The 24,104-nt window shown below is 45.0% G+C and overlaps 1 protein-coding gene across 1 annotated transcript in view; it reads right to left on the bottom strand.

Moving 5' to 3' along the window:
- Positions 1 to 2,665: 2,665 nt before the first annotated feature.
- The window catches only part of LOC126090526 (T-complex protein 1 subunit alpha), a 77,921-nt gene continuing 56,482 nt past the window's right edge, over positions 2,666 to 24,104 (bottom strand). Inside the window, exons 10-13 of the mRNA XM_049906993.1 lie at positions 5,219 to 5,309; positions 3,650 to 3,842; positions 3,375 to 3,538; positions 2,666 to 3,113 (exon numbers count right to left, since the gene is read on the bottom strand). Coding sequence (XP_049762950.1) covers positions 2,903 to 3,113; positions 3,375 to 3,538; positions 3,650 to 3,842; positions 5,219 to 5,309 — 659 coding nt within the window. The 3' untranslated portion in view covers positions 2,666 to 2,902. The remainder of the gene's footprint in view (positions 3,114 to 3,374; positions 3,539 to 3,649; positions 3,843 to 5,218; positions 5,310 to 24,104) is intronic.

The following is a 24,104-nucleotide window of genomic DNA, read 5'->3' as shown; positions in this document are numbered from 1 at the left end:
TCACTCACTCTCTGCTCTTGTTGTTGTGCATTGTTGACAACTTTGTAAAGTAAGATGTCAGTGCACTGCCAGTTGGCTCATTAAGTGCTTGGTTATATTAGTTATCGATCACTTGCGCATAGCAGTTGTATTGTATTCGTTCAGGAGTAGTAGTGTACACATTTTCGTCATGGGTAAACGGAAACGTAACGTTAACTCTCAAAGGAAAACTGAATGCTTTGCTGTGGATAGACAATAGTGAGAATGTATCTAAACCAGCAATGGAATTGGGTGTTGGTAAAGCAACCATTTGTGATTGGAAGATGAACAGAGTGAAGTGTTCACAGTCCTGTGCAAACGCCTTTGGGGAAAACACTCAAAATTTGGCCGACTTTGAAAGAGTCGGAGTACGATAAAATGGATGAAGCTCTTTTCCTCTGGTTTATGCAGGAAAGATAAAGGTGAACTCTGAGTTGAGCACTGGTTTTGGAGAAAGCTGTTTACCTGAACAAGTTAATGAATGGTGATGAGTCTTTTAGTGCGAGTACGGGTTGGGTGAACAGATTAAAAAACTGTCATGGAATCAGTCAGCTAACAATTACTGGAGAGAAGCTTTCTTCTGACTGTGATGCAGAGAAGGAATACTTGGATGAGTTTGAAGAAATGATGAGAGGGAAAGTATTCTCCCCAACAAATTTATAACACTTATGAGACTGGCCTTAACTTTAAGGCATTGCCAATAAAATGCCTGGCATCAAAAGCAGAAGACCATGCTCCTGGTTTTAAAACATTCAAAGATCGTGTGACTTTATTAGTGTGCAGCAATGTTGCTGGTAATCACAAGCTGCCTTTAATGCTGATTGGCAAATCTGCTAGGCCCAGAGCTTTTAAAAATTGCAACATGAAGTCCCAGCCCATATATTATTGCAACCAGAAAAAAGCATGGATGGATGGTAAGCTGTTCAAAGAATGGTTTCACGGCCAGTTTATTATAACTGTTCGACAGTTTTCTAAGGAAAATCATTTGTCTCCCCATGCAATCTTTTTGATTGATAATGCACCATCTCACCCCAGCCCTGAGGAATTATTTGATGGAGAAATTGCGGCAAAGTTTTTGCCACCAAATGTTACACCACTTCTACAGCCGATGGACCAGGTCGTACTGCAAAATATTAAGATTTATTTACAAAAAACAATTTTTAAGAATGCCGATTCAAGATGATAGCATTCCTTTAGTGGACAAAATAAAGACCAATGTGAAGGATGATGTTTATTGGGCCACTGAGGCATGGTAAAATATTTCAGAAAATACTCTGAGACAATAATGGAGAAAACTGAGGATATTTCTTAAATATTAGGACAACCTAGTTGAAAATAAAAAGATCTGAAGAAGCTAGTGAAGGAGACCTAGATGAGTGGATGGCAGGAGATGGGGCACGTTTGGAGAACCTTACCGACACTGACTTAGTTGCCACTGTGACTCAAGACCAGGAAGAAGAGTGGAGTGCTATGACAGAAGTGACCATGAGCCTGAAAGCGACACAGGAGAGCTGGTGCCACACAGTGATGCAGCAGAAGCCCTTGACCTCGCACTACATTACTTGGAGCAACAGCCCACTGCTACACCTGCTGATGTGACCTTTACGAGACGATGGCGCAACTATGCGTCATTAAGACTGTCTTCATTATGCCAATAATCACCGAGTTTTTGTCATCTAAATAGTAGGGATAAAATGTCTGCTGTATTTTAGTAAGTTTGACAGCTTTTCTTTCATTGTCATGCGATGTTTAAACCTAATGTTTTCTTGCCAATTTATCTAATACACGTTTACTTCACTGCGTAAATTAAAATAGTGTGTATGTACAGCAGTGTACCACACAGTTTTCCATACTTAGACTAAGATTTTTCACGTTCGGGCCAAGCCGAACGTTCGGGCCAAGCCGAACGTTCGGGCCAAGCCGAACGTTCGGGCCAAGCCGAACGTTCGGGCCAAGCCGAACGTTCGGGCCAAGCCGAACGTTCGGGCCAAGCCGAACGTTCGGGCCAAGCCGAACGTTCGGGCCAAGCCGAACGTTCGGGCCAAGCCGAACGTTCGGGCCAAGCCGAACGTTCGGGCCAAGCCGAACGTTCGGGCCAAGCCGAACGTTCGGGCCAAGCCGAACGTTCGGGCCAAGCCGAACGTTCGGGCCAAGCCGAACGTTCGGGCCAAGCCGAACGTTCGGGCCAAGCCGAACGTTCGGGCCAAGCCGAACGTTCGGGCCAAGCCGAACGTTCGGATCAGCAGGACTCTGCTGTATTTTTCATTTATTTTTGTGGAATTTGGGGGTTGCAATATTCAGTCTCGCTACGACAACCCTGTGTTCACTAATCCCTGTATCCATTTTGATGTTTGTTATTAACTCTGGATTATTTGTTGCTAAGAGGCCACAAGTGTATTTTCAGAACAGTTTACTATTCGCGTGGGCTCATGAACTAACTGCTGAAAATAATTTTCAGAGAATGAGTTTAGCACAATTTCGGACGATTTTAAAAGAATGGAACAAAAAGGACTGCATTCTTTTCACGATTTCTCTATAAAAATACTAATTTTAACACATGCAAATTCTGGTTTAACTCTAATAGATAGGAGATACTTGTACTATAAATGAAGCACAAATTTCTTTGGTGAAACTGTTTTAATTCATTTCAAAATTGTGTAACAAATGTGATGAAAAATAAATGCATATTGTCTAGATTTATGATGCACATCAGTTAAAAAAAATCAACAAACACAAAAACTGATCAACAGCATAGAAATGGTTACAAATTTTTAATTAAATATGTTAGCCAATTGTTAACAACTTAACGTCAGAAAGCCTCAGTATCAGTTTTGTTACACTCACAAAAAGCAGATGAAAAGTAAACCTGAATAATGATAAATAGTTAGTCTTCTAACTCTCCAGATTCATAAGCATTTCGATAAGATTTGTTGTCCTTTCTTTCTGGATCCAGACGGATCATATCATCAATGCGAAGAATGGTAATCGCTGCCTCCGTAGCAAACTTCAGTGACTTTATTTTTGAAATAGCTGGTTCCAAAACACCAGCCTTCTTGTTATCACGTACAGTGCCTTCATACAAGTCCAAACCAACCCTACCGGAAAGTAGAAATACTTTAAATATACACTATGAAATGACAATTTATATTTTACAGTAATCAATAACACAGTTATTAGTGGTCTAAATAAATAAATGTAACAGGATTGGTTAGGTTATAAACAGATTGGACACTTCCTGACGAAAAAATTGGTAGATCTTTAATTAGTTTAACATGTTTAATTCTGTTTTGCTGTTACTCAACAAATACAATTGGAAACTGGGTTGTGGGACCCTGAGAGGAGGAACATAGACTTACCACTTAAGATGTGCATGATCTACTTTAGTTTGGCTAGAATTGTGATAGGCCCTCAATTTTGCTACAAGATCAGTTGCATCTTGTGCAGCATTTACTGCAAGTGTTTTAGGAATTACCAATAAAGATCGCGCAAACTCAGCAATTGCTAACTGCTCACGGGAACTCTGTAACGAGAAATATTTCTTATTAGCATCAGTCTCTGGATCCCAATATTATCTTCGTCAAGTAAAGAGAATGTACATCACTAATTTAATAAAAGCACTGATTTTACTTACTAAGGATGTAGCAAAATTTTCCAAATAAATGGAAAGAGCTGCTTCAACAGCACCACCACCAGCAACAACACTCTTGCTTTCTAGGACTCGTTTCACAACAGACAGAGCATCATGTACCGATCTCTCCATTTCATCACAGTAGAAATCATTGGGCCCACGCAGTATGACTGATGCTGCTGTACGGGCTTTAGGGCTGAAGAAAAAAAGAAATTGGTAAATCTACACAAATTCTGACAGTCTACAAAATAAATGTCATGGTATAAAAAATTCAATTCTTCTCATTTGGATGCATGCTTAAATTTCCTGGAAGACAAACTGTGGACAGGACTTGAACCTGGTCTGGCACACAGTTTTGGTCTACCAGTATGTTTCAAAACAATGCACACACTGCCTCAAAGTGAAACATTCATTCTGGATGCAAGTTAATGATAATACAGTGTGGTTACAATTATACTTAGGCTATCTGACGCGTTGCAGATGGAAAATTTTTCACCATATGGGTACCCAACATTATAGGAATGATGTACAGATTGCACACTGCAGGATTCTCATTGTTAGAAGCATTACTGGCATGACCTGCCAAAAGGCACCAGTACTGGTACAGCAACATAGGGTTGAAACAAGCATCAGTGTGCATTACAGCTTCAGCCAGTCAACATTGGTCTGGACAAGGTGAGCAGGGCTTTAATCGTAAAGCTGTTTTATCAAACCAACAGCAATAGTGCTTCTGCTCTTCACAAGCACTGATGCATTAAAGGAATATCAAGTGGTCCTCCTTCCACACCAGGATTGAAGAATATGATTCGCAAGTTTGAATTAACTGAATTTTGGAATGGCGCATGGGAGAGGCCAATAGTCAATTGTGCCACAAATTATGACTGCTGCAATGGCTGAGAATGCTGGACTCAATTTGTGATCTTCCAGCATTGCATGAGCTACATCAGGACAGCTGAATATTTCATGGTCCACTGTTCAAAAAGTGCTGCAAAAAATTGTGAAATGTCATCTGCACAAACTTCCAGGCCGTCACGGATGCAGATGGTCATCACATTGAGCAACATTTGTAACCTGGAATGTAAAATTGGTATGCAATTAACAATGTTACCCCATCAGGTGCAAATTAAAACATGTTTCTTGCAACAGTTTATTAGTTATTTCTCATCTCTGTGTCCTTACAAATGTTTCCACAAAGTTTCAGTGTTCTGTGATCACTTTACTTTTCATGCGGGCCCTCTCATGCAGCGACGGTTTAATTATAACCAGCCTATATGTATAACTGTTTAAAGAGTGGAAAGGAATATTAATCATTAAAACAGTTGAGTTCACTCAATATTATATACCACAAACATAAAGCACCATTTCAATAACATTTAGGACATGATATACAATAAGATGTCCAACTATTTAAGTATGTGTGTGTATTTTGAAACAAAAATTATTAGTGTCACTTATAATGTTATTAGGTTCATGTTAGACAACCACTTTTAATTGTATGACAAGAAATTTTCAAATATAACTAATTCATTCTTTACTGTTAACATAATGATTACCAGAGGTGAAAATTCCTACCCTTTGATAAGTATAAGCTCATCATCACACACACGGTCCTGCACTACTTCAGCTGCCTCTCCAACTGCACTGGGGTCGAAACTTTCTTCACCTTAAAAAAAAAAAAAAAAAAAAAAAAAAAAAAAAAATTATTATTCATACTCTCCCTGTTTATCCTTTGTTTGTCAGTTTGTGCCAGCAGGAGCACATATGCCTGAAGACAGAAGAATGATATTAGGAAAGTTGGAGAACAAGCATATGATAAAGATAGAGGAAATACAAGCAGAAGGGGACAGGGCTAGAGAGAATGCATGAAGGTTGAGCCAGTAGGAAGGAAAGCGAAATTAAGCAAGATACACATAGGTACGTAAGGAGGGAGTGACAGTAGTGTAGTTTATTCACAATGTTCTGAATGAGAGTTCCCCATTTCTGGATCAGCTGAAGCTGGTTGACTTTGGGTCAACAAGTATTTTCTGTGTGGCTGCTGCCGACATTAGTAATCTTCCAATACAGCATCAGTATGTACCATAACCATTATGAAGTGATTATCATGTCATGCTATGCCAAGTCCGAAAGCACATATGTAATGTGAAAACTGTGTGCGGAAAATGTGGCCTGCTATGCTCACAAACCAACTCCTCTTGCTGCAGCTGTCAATATGTTGGGTTTCAGTAAACAGAGCTTCCTTCCTCTGTTCACCACACCCCCATGGAAACTGTTAGGATGGCAGCAACGAATTATGCGTAGGTATTTAGGTTGTAAAGGGAAGTTACAAGCTAAGAATAAAATTGTGGGCAGAAATTGGGGGAAAACAGCAGAGTGAGTGCGGGAAGTACTATAATCAGCTGTTTAATTCCAACCCAACATAAATATTTGATAATTACTGGAAGAATTAGATAGTGCTTGAGTGTGATGCTATCTATATAGTCAGGAAACAAAGAAGGAAACATATTTGCAATGTAAGCACAATAACAACTAACTCAAAATAGTTTGTGAGTAACACAAGCAGCCACAATTACTTTTTAAATGCTTTTATTTCAGAGCCAAAGTATTTATGGCTGGTTGCATTACTCACTAACAATCATTAATGGCCGTGGAGTTCGAAATACCCAGCATCGATTCAAAATTGTTTGGTCCTGTAATGACACTCCTGCTGTTTCCTTTTCCTGACCTCAAGTACCTCCTGTTTGTTTACAAACGTATTATGGTTCAAATGCTAGAACTATTTTGCTAAACATATGATTTAACTGAGGTTTAATGTGTCATCTGCGCAAATGGTGAACTAGCATCTACAATATGCATTTTATTATTAATGTCTTGTTTTACTACTGATTTTGATTAAAGTACGTGCATATTTTGGAATCGGTAACTCTTTTCATTTAAATTATTTTACTGGGAGTCTTGAAACAAGTTCTTTGTAAGCAACGTATATGATGATTACTATCACAGTTACAGATTTATTTCAAGTTGAAAAATTTATTTTTGATAATTACCTGTAATTACAGGTAGTCTAACATTAAACACAACAAAATCAAATGATAAAGCAAAGTGGGAGAGCTCAATTTTCTAAGGTCATTGAGAGCATGATAGTATCTGTCAATATGAAAAGCTGGGGCAAGTTCTAAACAATCTGAGGGCTATTTTACTGAATAACTACAATGAAGCGCCACACACTAATTTTACACAAACCTTGAAGATCAGTTGAGAGAGAGACCAACAAAATGACATAACAGTCACGCCCTCTTCGATTCCTTTCATGTAAATAAGATCTGAAGGACAGTGACCGGATATCAGTATCACAAAGCCGTACGACAATATTAAAAAACACCTTTGGTATTTTTATTTGCTAATGCTATTAACAACAAAACATTGCCAACTAATTAACATAGTTGCAATAGTTGAGTGTGTAGTGCCTAGTAATACAAAGGCATTTGTTTGAATCGCAATGTTAACATTGTTTTACTTTTATTTCAATTTTATATTTATTAACAAATGGAAATGTTAATTAACCAATATTGTATTGTAATGCTTTAATAAAAAATAAGATCTTTGAGACAGGAAATGTATTCAAAAATGATTAAGACCAGTAGATTTCATAGTGGTCAGCACACAGAAGTATGCGCTTGTGAATGAATACTGAAAAATGGTTCACTTAATTGTAACTGTATACAGATCCCCACTGTGAAAATTTGAATAGTTTATGATGAATTTAGACTCCTTACTTTGCTATCAGACAGCAGCAAACAGTTAATGGTCAATGGAGATTTATATTTCCTGAAGGTTTCTGATGGGATAACAAATCTGGAAACCTAATTCGGATCCTACAGTTCTATCTCAGTAATTAACTTTCCAACACGGATGGATAAAGACAACAGGATCCTAATTGGTAATGTGTTCTTTGATGAAGCACAAAGTAAGAAAACAGCAAGAAATGCTCTCTATGATCATGATACTCAGTTAGGGTAAACAGGATAGTGCCTTGCAAGTACTGATATTCCAATACTCCACAATGGATGTCAGAATAATTAATTAATCTACAAGTTTTTAGAATAGTTTACAAGAAATGAACTGGGATTAAATTTATAATATATCAAATGCTGACATTAAATTTAATCTATTCCATGATAAATTCCATGTCATTTCTTGAAAAAAACTTTCCACATAAGCTAATCAACAGCCATGTAAAAAAAATCATGGCTCACCAGAGAGATTAAAGCACCGTGTGAAAGGAAAAGGGAAATACATCTGTTGCCAAGAACAAGTGTAGATCCTGCAGTAGTCACAGACTACAGAAATATTGTTCCTCAAACACAATGTCCCTGAAGGAACGGGATATGACAGGAATGATCATATGAAGCAAAAAAAAGTTCATAGGGACACGTCCCTTATTTCAAACAGTTTCTGTGAAAACACATTTAATGTACATTGTTATTTATTTTCTGTATCATTCAATACTAGTCAGGTTTACAAATGTATGACAGTCAGTAAACTTTACAACATGCGTTTTAAGAAGTATCATTTGAAACATACGTATTTTTAACACGTATTCACTTCTAAGCATTATTGTACACATCACATTACATTACAGTTCTTGCTCAGTTCACAATGAATGTTCAAATCACGTTTTGCTTGGCAGAGTCCTTTGCACATACGCTAATGAGGCCAGCAGCATTAATGGTGCAACCATGAAGTTCATCTTTCATTTATACCCCTCAGACTTCATCAAACCCCATAAACTTAAATGTAATGGTCGCCAGCAGCCCCAAAACAAATGTACTTTAAACATTTTCTATCTTGGAAACCACTCAGAATAGGGGATACATTAATATGAAGATTTTTGCTTCAAAAGAGCATTCCTGTCATATCCCTGAATACTGACATTTCGTGCTAGGACATCCTGTATTTAAATGATTTTCCATTTAATATAAAAGCAGAGTTAGTTCTTTTTACAGGTGACACTATTATTGCCATCACTCATACATACGGCAACAGCAGTAACTGTAAATAACGTTCTTAAAAGTACCATTTTCTATGAATGGTCTTACTTTAAATTTAGAAAAAGACACAACATATTCAATTCTGTACGTCTAGCAGTACTACACCAATGATATTGTGCCTCAGCAGCCAGAGACTGTGTGTGTGTGTGTGTGTGTGTGTGTGTGTGTGTGTGTGTGTGTGTGTGCGTGCGCGTGCGCGTGTCATTTATGGTGGATAGCAACTCTTCTTTTCAACATTGTTACATTCCAACCTGGATTTCCCATTGTTGTATTTGGCTACTGCTTCACGGTACATTTATTTCCTCAGCAAGTTGGTTGTAAAGTACCACAAGAAAAAAAAAAATGACATTCAGTGCTCCACACTAAGGTTGTATTTATCACAAGAATAATACCACAAATAATGTTGCAACTAAAATTTTTATCCCTTACCTAGTGATATAAATGCCCGACCAACAGCAAAGTAACATCTGAAAACAAACTGAAAAAGATTCTCCTCGGCAAAACCTTCTCTTACACAGAAGAATTTCTATTGGTGTAATGTGTAAAAGATAGCTGCTAGGAATTACTGGCTCACACCTGTATGTTTTTAAGAGAATAATACATTTGTAAATAATCAACATGTAGTGCAAGTATTCACTATAAATAAAAATAAATTTGGCACAAAAATCTGAAACATCAAACAGAAAACAAAACACTTTTCTTATTTCTAGTCAGGCCACTAGTAGTATGCCCGACACTTCTCGCACACGAAAGGCACTGTGGAGGTGCTTAGTGCCAATCCAAGCTCTGAAATTCATAAACATTGCCATGGTGACAGTCCCACATGCCACTCTTACAACTCACTGTTGCACACGGTTTACTGATGGGTGAGGGACGCGGTGTAACAAGCAGTAGCATAGTGCTGTTGGTAACAAAGCCACCAACTGTCACAGACAATCATTCAGCAGCTTGGCTTTAGAGATAGGACAGTATTACTGGTGTAATTAACTTTTTCATATAATTAGTAATTAAAAAAATTATAAAAAAAATTGCTGCCAATGATATTACAACCAACAATTTTACAATTACTTATCTATTACATCACGCCCTTTTTGCACCCATTCCGGCACATAATATTGTGCAACAAAGTTCCCCATTTATTTATTTATAACTCCAAACACTCCTGACTATAGAATATCGCAATCTGTGTAACAGAGATTCTGCATCACCAACAGTTAATTTTAAGGCACAAAACCAACTAGGGTCATGTGCGCCCATGTCAGAACCATAGAAAACAAAGATAGAAAAAGGAATTACGAACAACTACACATTCAGCCCAATAGTCGGAAGGAAAGACAGATAAAAACTGGGACTTTGAGAAAGGTACATAAAATATTCTATAGAGAAACGATCCTGAACTAAAGATGAAATGTCCTTCACATTATCGCTATGACGAATAAAAAGTAAAACGCGGTTGACCTCGCGCCTCGTTCCCTGAAACGACCGACAACTCAGAAGGCAAACACAAATGAGAACATAAATGGTTAAAAACAGGGCATTCCATCGGGAAATCGCAAACCATCAAAGGCAGAGAGCAATGAGTACAACATGGCAATGGCTAAAAGACAGTGCCCAATAAGCAACCTCTCCTCATCGCCAGACGGCTGAGAGGAGGTCGTCCAAGAAGCTTGGAGAGGCTTAATTTACCATAGCTTGTTCCCATGAAGGGGGAGGGGGGGGGGGGAGGACCAGTGGTGATGCCAAAGTGACACCACCTGCTGACAGACGGTGACAGATGATCAGAGGGAATTTAACTAGTGGGCTGAGGTACGAGGAGTAAAACCTTGGCAGCAGCCTCTTTTCTGTCACATTGATGTGACCAGGAACCCACATAAACATTACGGTGTCTCCATTACGAGTGAGCAAGTGACAGCTTTCTTGGAACACTGCACAAAGTGATGGGTGATGTACAGCACACACAGGCTCTGCAGGGCACAGAGAGTCGGATACATGGCAAAGAGCTCTGTGGTAAATACTGTGCAGTGTTTTGGAAGCCGATACCAAAAATGGTTGGTGCCAATGACGAAGGCACACCCGACACCATGGTCAGTCGAAGACCCATCGGTGTAAACAAAGGTACTACAGTGAAGTTCTGGGCAAAAGTCGAGAAACTTACATCAATAGAGCGAGTCTGTAGTGGTGTCCTTAGGAATCGAATGAAAGCCAATGTGAACATGGGCCACCACATGAAGCCAAGGTGGCTAAGGGTTCACACCCATCAGGAAAGTGGCCAGTAGTGTGAAATTAAGCTGCCGTAGCAAGAGCTCAAAGCAAATTCCAGCAGGTAACGGAAGAGGTACACACCCCATACTAGCGATCAAAGGAGTCTTCAAAGAACGAGGCATAGGATGGGTGGCCAGGCATGGCAAACATACGGCATGCATCTCTGTTGAGGAGAAAGTCACAGCAGTATGACAGCAGCAGTTTGGCAGCTTCTGCTACAGATTCTCAACTGGGCTAGTGTAAAAGGCACCAGTGGCCCAATGGCATGCCGCGATGGTGGATAATATTGAGATGGCGTAAGAGGAACGGATGGTCAAATGCGTAAACGAAACACCCATAGTGCAGTTTCAAAGGGACCAGGAACTGGTAAAAACGGAGGAGGGTCGTCCAATGTGTTCCCCAGAAAGTACCGTTGAGGACATGTATGACACTGAGGGACCACGTACAGTAAAGCCAAATAAGACACTAGGGAGGACCAATAAAGTTTCCTATCGAGCATGAGCCCCAGGAATTTCATAGTTTCAAAGAACAGAAAAGCAACAGGCCCAAGATGTAAAGACAGTGGAAGAAACCAACTGCACCACCAGAAATTCATACAAATTGTTTTATCTGTGGAAAAGTGAAAGCCATTGTCAATGCTCCACGAGTGAAGATGATCAAGACACCGCTGAAGACATCATTCAAGGAGTCAAGTCTGTGGAGAACTGCAATAGATCACAAAATCATCAACGAAAAGTAAGCCAGATATACCCGGCAGGAGACAGGTCATAACAGGGTTAATGTCAATAGCAAAGAGGACGAGGCTCAGGACAGAACCCTGAGACACACTGTTTTCCCGGATAAAGGTGTCCAACAAGGTAGAACCCACACATACGTTGAAAAACTTTGTCTTTTAAAAATTACTCAATTAAACATGTTGTGCGGCCACAGAAGCCCCACACGTAGATAGTACAAAGGATACCACTCCTTCAGCAAGTGTCATACACTTTCTCTAAATCAAAGAACACAGCCACAGTCTGTTATTTCTGCAGAAAAGCATTCATGACACAAGTTGACAAAATGAAGAGATGGTCAACTGCAGAACGGTGTGCTCGAAATCCACACTGTGCAGTGGTTAGTAAATTGCAAGACTCAAGTCACCATACCAGCTGGGCACGAATCATACGTCCATCACCTTGCAAACAAAACTGATGAAAGAAATTGGGTGATATCTAGAAGGAAGGTTTTGTCCTTACTGGGCTTAGGTATGGGAATGACAGTAGCTTCACGCCAGTGTCTGGGAAATGTGCCCTCTGCCCAAATGTGATTGTACATATGAAGGAGAAAGTGCTGGTCTGCAAGTACACCTGAATGTTAACTTCACCTAGCTCTGGGGCAGAGGATCAGGATGAAGTGAGAGCATGATCTAGCTCCGGTTGGTTTGGGGGGGATTAAAGGGACCAGACTGCGACGGTCATCGGTCCCTTTTTCCAAAAAAAAGTAAAACCACCCAAAGAGAATAAAAAACGAACAACAGGAACGACGTCAGACGACACAGGACAAGAAATACTCCTACAGAGATCAGACGAAACAAATTAAAATCACACAGAGTGTGACAGTGGTTGGCCGACCATAGAGATAAAAAGGAAAAGCCAACCACCGAGAACACATTAAAAACTCAGCGTAAAATCGTAGGCCAATGGCCAGAATCAACACAAAAGAACAGAACAAACACTCAGAGTAAATAATAAAAAACCCCTGCCCGAATAAAACGGAAAACTAAGTCAGCCATACCAGGGTCATCACATAAGAGGGCAGGGAGCGTATCAGGCAGCGCAAATGTGTGCCTGACCACAGCTAAAAGGGGGCAGGCCAACAAAATGTGGGCCACTGTCAAAGCCGCCCCGCAGCGACATACAGGAGGGTCCTCCCGGCGCAGTAAATAACTGTGTGTCAGGTGGGAGTGGCCAATGCGGAGCCGACAAAGGACGACAGAGTCCCTGCGGTTGGCTCGCAGGGATGACTGCCACACAGTCGTCGTCTCCTAGATGGCACGGAGTTTATTGGGCATGATCCGATTGCGCCATTCAGCGTCCCAAAGCGCAAAAACTTTTCGGCGGAGGACTGCCCGCAAATCAGTCTCTGGGAGGCCAACGTCCAGAGACCGTTTACTCGTGGCCTCTTTCGCCAGGCGGTCAACATGTTCATTGCCCGGGATACCGACATGACCGGGGGTCCACACAAAGACCACAGAGCGGCCGCAACGCGCAAGAGTATGCAGGGACTCATGGATAGCCATCACCAGACAAGAACGAGGAAAACACTGGTCGAGAGCTCGTAAACCGCTCAGGGAATCGCTACAGATAACGAAGGACTCACCTGAGCAGGAGCGGATATACTCTAGGGCACGAAAGATGGCGACTAGCTCAGCAGTGTAAACGCTGCAGCCAGCCGCCAAGGACCGTTGTTCAGAATGGTCCCCTAGAGTTAGCGCATACCCGACACGACCAGCAACCATCGAACCGTCGGTGTAAACAATTCCAGAGCCCTGATACGTGGCCAGGATGGAATAAAAGCGGCGGCGGAAGGCCTCTGGAGGGACCGAGTCCTTCGAGCCCTGTGCCAAGTCGAGCCGAAGGCAAGGGTGAGGAACACACCACGGGGGTGTACGCAGAGGCGCCCGGAAAGGAGGTGGAACTGGGAAAAACCCAAGCCCGCAGAGAAGCTCCTTGATGCGTACGGCGATCGGACAACCCGACCGGGGCCGACGGTCTGGCAGATGGACGACTGACTGCGGGAACAGGACACGATAATTTGGATGCCCGGGCAAGCTAAAAACATGGGCAGCATAAGCGGCCAGCAAACGTTGGCGTCGGAACCGCAGTGGAGGTACACCTGCCTCCACTAGGACGCTGTCCACAGGGCTGGTGCGGAAAGCACCAGTGGCAAGGCGTATCCCGCTGTGGAGAAGTGGGTCCAGCACCCGCAACGCAGATGGGGATGCTGAGCCATAAGCTAGGCACCCATAATCCAGGCGAGACTGGATTAACGCCTGGTAGAGCCGCAACAGGGTAGATCGGTCGGCGCCCCAGCGGGTGTGGCTCAAACAACGCAGGGCGTTGAGATGCCGCCAACACGCTTGTTTAAGCTGCCGGATATGAGGCAGCCAAGTCAACCGGGCATCAAAAAGGACACCCAAAAACCTGTGGGTCTCCACCACAGCAAGAAGTTCGTCGGCAAGATAAAGCTGCGGCTCAGGATGGACCGTTCGGCGCCGGCAGAAATGCATAACGCGGGTCTTGGCAGCCGAAAACTGAAAACCACGCGCTACAGCCCAAGACTGCGCCTTGCGGATTGCGCCCTGTAGCTGACGTTCATCTGCTGCAATGCTAATAGAACTATAGTAAAGACAGAAGTCGTAAGCATACAGGGAAGCGGAGACAGAATTTCCTACTGCCGCAGCGAGACCGTTTATTGCAATTAAAAACAGGCAGACACTAAGGACAGAGCTCTGGGGTACCCCGTTCTCCTGGACGAGGGAGGAACTATACGAGGCCGCGACTTGCACGCGGAAGGTACGATACGACAGAAAATTTCTGATAAAGATCGGCAGAGGGCCCCGAAGACCCCATCCATGAAGCGTAGAAAGGATGTGGTGACGCCATGTCGTATCGTACGCCTTCCGCATGTCGAAAAAGACAGCGACCAGGTGCTGACGGCGGGCAAAGGCTGTACGGATGGCCGACTCAAGGCTCACCAGATTGTCGGTGGCGGAGCGGCCTTTACGGAACCCACCCTGAGACGGAGCCAGAAGGCCCCGAGACTCCAGCACCCAATTTAAGCGCCGGCTCACCATCCGTTCAAGCAACTTGCAAAGAACGTTGGTGAGACTAATGGGACGGTAGCTGTCCACCTCCAGAGGGTTCGTTCCAGGTTTCAAAATGGGGATGACAATACTTTCCCGCCATTGCGACGGAAACTCACCCTCGACCCAGAGACGGTTGTAAAGGTCGAGGAGGCGTCGCTTGCAGTCCACTGAAAGGTGTTTCAGCATCTGACAGTGGATGCGATCTGGCCCGGGAGCGGTATCAGGGCAAGCGGCAAGGGCACTCTGAAATTCCCACTCACTGAATGGAGCGTTGTAGGGTTCAGAAGCGTTGGTGCGAAAAGAAAGGCTCCGACGTTCCATCCGCTCTTTAATGGAGCGGAAGGCCTGGGGGTAATTCGCAGAAGCGGAACTCATAGCAAAATGCTCTGCTAAGCGGTTGGCAATGACGTCTGAGTCAGTACAAACTGCTCCATTCAGTGAGAGCACAGCTGGCAGGGGTCCGATAGCCGAAGACCCGTCGAATCTTGGCCCAGACCTGCGATGGAGTGACATGGAGTCCAATGGTGGACACATACCGCTCCCAGCACTCCTTCTTGCCTTGGCGGATAAGGAGGCGGGCCCGCGCACGCAGCCGTTTGAAGGCGATAAGGTGGTCCATGGAGGGATGTCGCTTGTGACGCTGGAGCGCCCGCCGGCGATCTTTAATCGCTTCAGCGATCTCAGGCGACCACCAAGGCACAGCCCTCCGCCGAGGGGACCCAGAAGAATGGGGAATGGCAGACTCGGCGGCAGTGACGATGCCGGCGGTGACCGATGTAACCACCGCATCAATGGCATCAGTTGAGAGAGGCTCAATAGCGGCAGTGGAGGAGAACAAGTCCCAGTCAGCCTTATTCATAGCCCATCTGCTAGGGCGCCCAGAAGAGTGACGCTGTGGTAGTGACAGAAAAATCGGAAAGTGGTCACTATCACACAGGTCGTCATGCACACTCCAGTGGACAGATGGTAAGAGGCTAGGGCTACAGATTGAAAGGTCAATGGCGGAGTAGGTGCCATGCGCCACACTGAAGTGTGTGGAGGCACCATCATTCAAAATCGAGAGATCGAGCTGCGACAATAAATGCTCAACGGTGGCGCCTCGACCTGTTGCCACTGACCCACCCCACAGAGGGTTATGGGCGTTAAAGTCACCCAGTAATAAGAAAGGTGGCGGCAATTGGGCTATCAGCGCAGCCAGGACATGCTGCGCGACATCACCCTCCGGTGGAAGGTAAAGACTGCAGACGGTAAGAGCCTGCGGCGTCCACACCCTAACAGCGACAGCCTCTAAAGCTGTTTGTAGAGGGACAGACTCGCTGTGAAGAGAGTTAAGGACATAGATGCAGACGCCACCAGACACCCTTTCATAAGCTGCTCGGTTCTTATAATAACCCCGATAGCCACGGAGGGCGGGGGTGCGCATTGCTGGAAACCAAGTTTCCTGCAGAGCAATGCAGAGGAAAGGGTGAAGGCTGATAAGTTGGCGGAGCTCAGCTAGATGGTGGAAGAAACCGCTGCAGTTTCACTGGAGGATGGTTTTGTCCATGGCTGAGAAAGGCGTGCCGGGACTGGGACGGCAGATTACGCCGCTGGGTCACCTGCTGCCTCCGATTGAGCACCCGTGCTAGTGCTATTGCTATGCACGGCGTCTGAGGGACCGGCGAGATCGAGGTCCTCAGCGGACGCCAGAATCTCCACCTCGTCCTCAGACGCAAAGCTAGAAGGTAGCGATGGGGTGGCTACCACCGCGCGTTCCTTGGGCTTAGAGCTGCTCTTCTTTGATTTCTCACGCTGCTCCTTGGGTTTAACTGGCTGGGAGGGCTTCACCGATTCAGTCTCCGGAACTGAGGAGGATCGGGAAGCCCTTCGACCTGCAGATTGTGGGCACTTACGCCACTGGCTATCGTCAGCCTTCCCGCCGGTGGAAACCTGGGAAGGGAGGGACCCAAGGGACCCCTTGCGAGCGTGAGAAGCCGAAGAAGTTGGACACTTCTCCGGCTTAGAAGCGGGGACCGACGTCCCCGATGGGGGGGATGGTGTTGCTCCTGAGGTAGGTGGCACAGGAGCAACCCGGTGGGTAGAGCCCCCCACTGGCAAGGGGGCAGGAGGAGTTGTACCACTCGTCGATCCGGCCGGAAGGCGCGAAACTGATGGGGCTAGCACAGGTGTTGTAGCAGCGGCGTAGGAAGTTGTCATTCGCACTGGATGTAATCGGTCGTATTTCCGTTTGGCCTCAGTATAAGTCAGTCGGTCCAGGGTCTTATATTCCATGATTTTGCGCTCTTTCTGGAATATTCTGCAGTCTGGCGAGCAAGGTGAATGGTGCTCCCCGCAGTTGACGCAGATGGGAGGCGGGGCACATGGAGTATCGGGATGAGATGGGCGTCCGCAATCTCGACATGTGAGGCTGGAAGTGCAGCGGGAAGACATATGGCCGAACTTCCAGCACTTGAAGCACCGCATCGGGGGAGGGATATAGGGCTTGACGTCACATCGGTAGACCATCACCTTGACCTTTTCCGGTAACGTATCACCCTCGAAGGCCAAGATGAAGGCACCGGTAGCAACCTGATTGTCCCTCGGACCCCGATGAACGCGCCGGACGAAATGAACACCTCTACGTTCTAAGTTGGCGCGCAGCTCGTCATCAGACTGCAAAAGGAGGTCCCTATGGAAAATAACACCCTGGACCATATTTAAACTCTTATGTGGAGTAATAGTAACGTTAACATCCCCCAACTTGTCACAAGCAAGTAACCTGCGTGACTGGGCGGAGGATGCCGTTTGTATCAGTACTGAGCCAGAGCGCATTTTAGACAAGCCCTCCACCTCCCCAAACTTGTCCTCTAAATGCTCGACGAAGAACTGAGGCTTTGTGGAGAGAAAAGACTCCCTATCAGCTCTCGTGCAAACTAAGAATCGGGGCGAATAACTGTTACCTCCATCCTGGGACTTACGCTCTTCCCACGGCGTGGCCAGGGAGGGGAACGTTTTCGGATCGTACTTCTGAGCATTAAATTGAGCCCGAGAACGCTTGGAGACTGCTGGCGGCTGGCCGCCAGCGAGAGATGATGTACCACGCTTCATTGCGGGTCATCCGCCCTGATGCCACCTACTCCGACCAAGGGCCCTCCCCACGGGCGCCACCCAGCCACAGCAAAGGCCACCTCGCAGGATGGCCGTTGCCGGGAGTCCTGATACCCCAGGAGGATAGGCATCTACTCCTTGGCATACGTGGGGAGTTAACGGCGCAGGCATCAGTAGAGCGATCCCTGTGTTGTCAGGGGGCTACAACCAAGAGGGTACATGGCGGCCCCACCACAACGGACTGGCTACCGTGCTGGATCTTAGGTGCAAAACTGTCCAAGGTCGTCGTCGCAGTTAAAAGAAACACTGCAGACGGCAGCGTGGTAATCGCACCCAGGGACGTATCCCCGCCCCAAAGATCGAAAACGAGCGGGACACCATTGCAACGACGTGAAAGCCGGCTAAAGGTCTAATTGCACGACGGATACAGTGCACCATGTAAGGCGCCCTTCCCCAATTGGCTCGCTCTTCGGAATAATTTAGAAAGATGGAGGTCAAACCCGAGAGGGGACCATCACATAAGGCCAAAACATGTGAGACTCCTTTTAGTCGCCTCTTACGACAGGCAGGAATACCGCGGGCCTATTCTAACCCCCGAACCCGCAGGGGGAAGCATGATCTAGCTCCCTAACAGTAAAGGCGGCACTGTAGCACTCTTGAGAGAAGGGTAATGCCCAAGCTGCCTTCACTTTTTTCCGATTGAGGACAGAGGGTGATAGTGGGTGGAGCTCGAAATATCTGCACAATTGCGGCCCAAGGTGTGGAGATAGCAGTAAGGTTCACATGACATCATTTGCTACTGTCAGGCCAAAAATTGGGTCCCAGAGAGCCATCAGAGGTTGGCCCACACAACAAAAGAGGGAATGGAACTAGTAAAGAAAATCCAGCAAGCTTTTTTGCTATCCTGAAGAACACACTGACACTGTGCATGCAACTGTTTTAACAAATGCAGTTAGCCATCTTAGCATGACAGTTAAAAATGCAAAGACCACATCTCCGTGAGCAAATTGCTTCACAGCATGCCTCAGTCGACTAAGTGACCAGGACACAGCATGGTAAAGAGGAAGTGCGAGGAACAGAACCTTCTGCAGTGGTAAGGATAACGTCTAAGATATTACATCTGGGGAAATGTTGTTCATTGAAGGTCGCGAGAAAGGAGTAAAGCCTCCAGTTGTTAGAAAGCTACCATTTGGGTGTGCTCTTAAGTGAGGTAGGAGTCAACAAATGGATAGCACACAGGAAATGGTCACTCGAATACAATCAGAGAGAATGGACCACTCAAGACGACGGGCAAGCTGGCAATGCAGAAGGAGAGGTCGAAATGGGAATAGCTGTGCGTGGAGTCTGAAAGAAATGCGGTTGCTCCCATGTTAAGGCAGATGATGTTAAGTCAACTGAGGTCAGCCAAGAGGGCACTTCCCTGATAGGTTCTGGGAGAATCCCAAAGGGGATGGGGCACATTAAAGTCACCGAGTAGCAGAAAGGGGTCAGGGAGTTGCCCAGATAGCTGGATGAAGTCTGCCCTGGTGATACCGAATGATGGAAGTATGTAAACAGTCTAAAGCAAAAAGGTCAAGTGAGGAAGGAAAATGCAGACTGCAACAGCTTGAAGCCGCTTGACTCCCCCACATGATGGAATGACATTCTCGGGGGAAGGTCACAGCGGATCGGGAAGAAATGCGAGAGCTCAAAGCAGTCATGAGGATGGAATTTTTTTTCCTGGAGGCAGAGAACAAGTGGACACTATGATTCCAAGAGCAGCCGTAAGTCCTCTGATGGATCGAAGGCCAAGATGTTCCATTGGAGGAGAGTTGTGTCCAGGAAATGGAGAAGGGAAAAAATGAACGGTTGTCACCTCGGTGACTGCAGTGCCAGTCGTCAAAGACTCACTGCTAAAGGGAGCAGAGGCTGGAGGATCCTGCTCCACGAGATCTATAGAGGTGTCAGCATTCTCCTTCTGCTGGTCTGCAGATTCCAGGGTAGAAAAACGGTTGGCAGTGCACACTGGCGACAATGAGGTCAGCCAGGCAAGGGTGTCACATAGCAACACCATCGAAGAGGATCTCCAAGTTGGCAAAGGAGAAGACTGTTTGCCTTTGTTTGATTTCTTGGAGCCTTTCTGGTTGTCAGAGGAAGACTAAGATGTTCGTTGGCTGGAGGGACGAAAGAAGTCTTTGCAGGAGTATTCCTTCTGTCATTTCCGGCTTGCTGGTTGTGTTGCGAGACAAAAGTGGTGGCTTGTTGCAGAGCTGGAGGAGGAGATGGGGGCTACCACGACACTGGGCGATTTTACAACAACCATACTGAATTTGTGGCCATGTCTTTCGTGGAGTAAGGTGTAGCAAGAACAGTACTGCAAGTACTGGATGGCAACTTGCAAGTGACCGCGTAAGGCACTTTTTCCTTCACCCAGATCTCCTGCATGGCCTGCTCATCGAGATACATGGGACAATCTCAGGAGGAAGTGGCATGGCCACCATTGCAATTGATAGCGAGGAGAAGGAGGTGGACAATCACCCTCTTGAGTACCCCTACCACAGGTTACACATTTGGCCGGGTGTCAACAGGACTTTCGAGTGTGGTTGTACCAATGACACAGGTAGCAATGCATCATAGCCTGCTTTGATCTTTGACAGAAGCACCACTCTATCAAAAGTGAGAAAAATAGTGTGTGGACACCTAGGATGCATCTACCTTTTACATCATGCAATAGACTGCATTGACACTCCATCAGAGGGTATGTTTGGGTTTCTGCCTCAGTCAGACCATCAAGCAGGCTAGTTTAAATAACACCACGAGAAGCATTCAGCATTCGATGGGCCTCAACATGAGCAGGATAGTCATGGAGGAGCGGTGTTGCTAGTAGTAGTTATGCTTTAAACTCAGAAGTTGTCTCCAAAAGCAAAGTGCCGTTGCGTAAACGAGAGCAGGATTTCACAGGGCCAGCAATTACATCAACAGCTTTCTGAATAATAAATTTATTGTACCAAAGGACTGACTGTTTTCAGTGTTTGAGACCATGGGGAACAGTGGTGCAACTCTGAGGGTCTTTGAATCATGAGCCTCATTCAATTCACGTTTAGCAGAATGTGACTGTGAGGATGATGATTGCCAGCATCTCCGATGGTGCGCTTCTTCCAACTGGGGCCCCGCCTTAGGTGATTATTCACACCCAGGTCACACTTCCCTAACAGCAGACAACGGGATCAATCGTCAATTTGGGAAGGCAGCAGCTTAGGCAGTCATCCCTCCCTGGGCCTGGATTGTATCAGGGGGTACGTGCAAACGCTACGCGTCAACCCGGGGCTGGCCTTCAGGAGCACACAGGGAGGAAGAAGAAAGAGAGGAACCTGAAACAGCGAAGCAGAGAAAGGGTAGGAGGAGGAGAATGAAGGAAGAAAAAAAAGGAATGAAAGACAGTGGAGAGGCTGTTCTGATATCAGCTGCTGAAAATGCCAAACATATTTCCAAAAACATCCCAGACATGTTCCTCAAGGGAGGGGGAAGGGAATAGCAAGATGATAGACATGCAGTACAGAACGGAAAAGATGCTGCAAAGGCTGAGGTTCCGTTGTAGTCAAGCACGAACCTGCCAAAGAACAGTGAGCCCTCTTAGGGGAACCCCAACAGAGAACAGGACAATATGGCTTCTGCACTACTATTGAAGCTTAGACTTTAAGGGCCATAAAAATGCAAAGTTGCGTACTGAATTGGCACATACCACAACAATATCCAACAGTCAGCTGTTACTGTGAGAGAATAACTGAAGATCTGTCTCTTAGTGGCTGCCTGTGCTCAACACCAGCTGATGATCACTATCTACAAATTCTCCAAGGAGAATGCAACAGGACCGTGGGCTCGTTTTTTGGGACAAATGGGAGGGCTGTGTCAACCAAAACATTACGCAATCATCTCCACATGATCAATTTGGTTATTAGGTGAACTACACTGAAAAACTACACTGCTGTGGAGTACAAAAAAGGTGCGCAAGGGACCATGTCTGGAATGGAACATGAGTCAATGGCATTGGATTCTCTTCACTGACAATTGCAGGCTTTATACGACATCTGACAACTGTCACAGAAGAGTGTAGATGAAGCTAGGAACCACTCTAAATCTGAGGCAGGTTGTCCAATGTGACCACCATTGAGATGGGTCACTTATGTATTAGTCCAGTACCGTGTACAGGTATCAGACACCTCTCAGCACTCTCAAGAGCAACTTAATGCTGTACAGTATCGAGACAGAATCCTCCAACCTATAGTCAACATTTCAGTATTGACTGTCTTGAAAGACAGTAGGTAATACACAAACACATTGCGCCCACCATCTGAACATGTTCCTTCACGAGGCAGGAATTGACCAAATATGAGAGGTATCTGCTGATATGAACCCAATTAAGCATGTCTGGAATTTGCTGAAACCTAAGCCCGTCTAACACAGAGTAATACTCACTGTTGAGTTTGCTAGTTGGCATGCTCAATTGTTGGCTAGCAGGGAATGGCGACAACAAGCTCACATGCTGAAGCACTCTCACAGTAACGTGCACTGCACATTATACTGTGAGAAAATTCCTGTTTCAAGTACAAATATTTGTCAAATTAACTGAGTTTTCTCCACATGTAAGAACAGCTCTTCCCTAGAGGCATCAGTTATATCAATAATGCTTCGATTCTTTAGTTTCTCCCGGCATATTTGTAGATCAAAGAGTCCATACGTGTATTGCCGGATAATAGTGGCCAACAGGCACAATATTTTGGCGATCAGACACGTTGTCATCGTCAGGTGCGCAAAGGAAATGAGCTCCTGAGGGCTGGTGGCCATTTTCGGTACACACCCACTATGGGCGCAGGGGTCGGCATCTGTGTCAGTGTGTTTAGTTGCTACGTCCACCCAGCTCGGCAGATCATTTTCGTTGCTGAGTGTTTTTTTAATTATACTCAGTGCTAGTTTCTGTGCCTTGCTAAGATTATAACTGCAGTCTCGGTTGATGAGTTCATCTCTGGTGCAAATTTTGATGGCCCCTCTGACAATGTTGTCCCAGTATTTAGAAGTCTGGGCCAAGATCTTGGTATGCTCATAATCCATCTCATGTTTTTTGGAGAAAATTCTGTGACCACTGGCTTGTTAGAATACTTCAATCATGTGTGCCTTTGATGTTCTCGGCAGCAATCTTTGATGGTACGCAATGTCTGTCCAATATAAGTCTTATCACACTGACAAGGAATCTGGTATACACCGGCTTTCCGCAAGTGGAGATCATGTTTCACACTTCCCAGTAATGCTTAAATTTTATTGGGCAGGCAAAAGGCAGTTTTGACTCCATGTTCCTTTAATATGCACCTGATTTTCCCCAATAGTGTGCCAGTGTACGCAATAAATACAGTGGCTACTTCCTCCAAGACTACTACTGTCTCCAAAGGTTGTACTGTAGTGGTGGGGTGTAGAGTACATCTACTCTGCCATTCCGAGTACCCGTTCTTTCGGAATACAGTTCTTTCTGTGTGAGATGGGCTTTACAGTGCATTATCTCAGGGCTGCCGCTCACAAACCGGATGACCTCAGCACCCTCACCATTAAAGCGTTGGACTGACTTTATCAACACCTTGACACCCTGTGGGCAGTGTGCCAAGGAAGAGCCTAGCATTTTACAATGCACAAAGTGGAATAACACAGCATCAAATGTTACCTAGTAGTTGATTTGGTTTTCACAAATTTGGAAATATTCACTTTCTATCATAATGCCTTTATTTTTGTAATTTTGTTTTTGTTCGAGTCATTGCCCCCTCCCACAGGACTTCTTTTGTTTCCTGCTCCCCTTAGACCTCAGCTCTCTCGCATTCAGAGATACGAAGAAAGTGTTAAACTTTTTTTGAGCTGTTTTGTTCCACATGAAGGGAAAGAGCCTGTGGAATCTAACCAACTTATTTATGACCCGCATTCAGATGGCTCAATTTGGTAACTTACCTACAAAAGTTAGGTGTCAAGGTTAGCACTTCTTTAGCACAATTTTAACTCATCACTAATGATCTATTCTATACAATCTTAGAACACTGAGCAATGTAAAGAACATGACGTGCTTAATGAAATTTTGTACCAGACAATCTCAAATCCGGATTTGCTGCTCATTTGTGAGTCGCCAAACCAATTACACTCTCTGAGCATATCTGCAGATCTCATTCGAACTTTCAATAAAGAGGAAATAATGACAATG

This window comes from Schistocerca cancellata, chromosome 1 (assembly GCF_023864275.1).
Source record: "Schistocerca cancellata isolate TAMUIC-IGC-003103 chromosome 1, iqSchCanc2.1, whole genome shotgun sequence".
In the NCBI taxonomy this organism is placed as follows: Eukaryota; Metazoa; Arthropoda; class Insecta; order Orthoptera; family Acrididae; genus Schistocerca; species Schistocerca cancellata.
The sequence above is the reverse complement of the archived record's forward strand: the minus strand, read 5'-3'. Positions and strand labels throughout refer to the sequence as shown.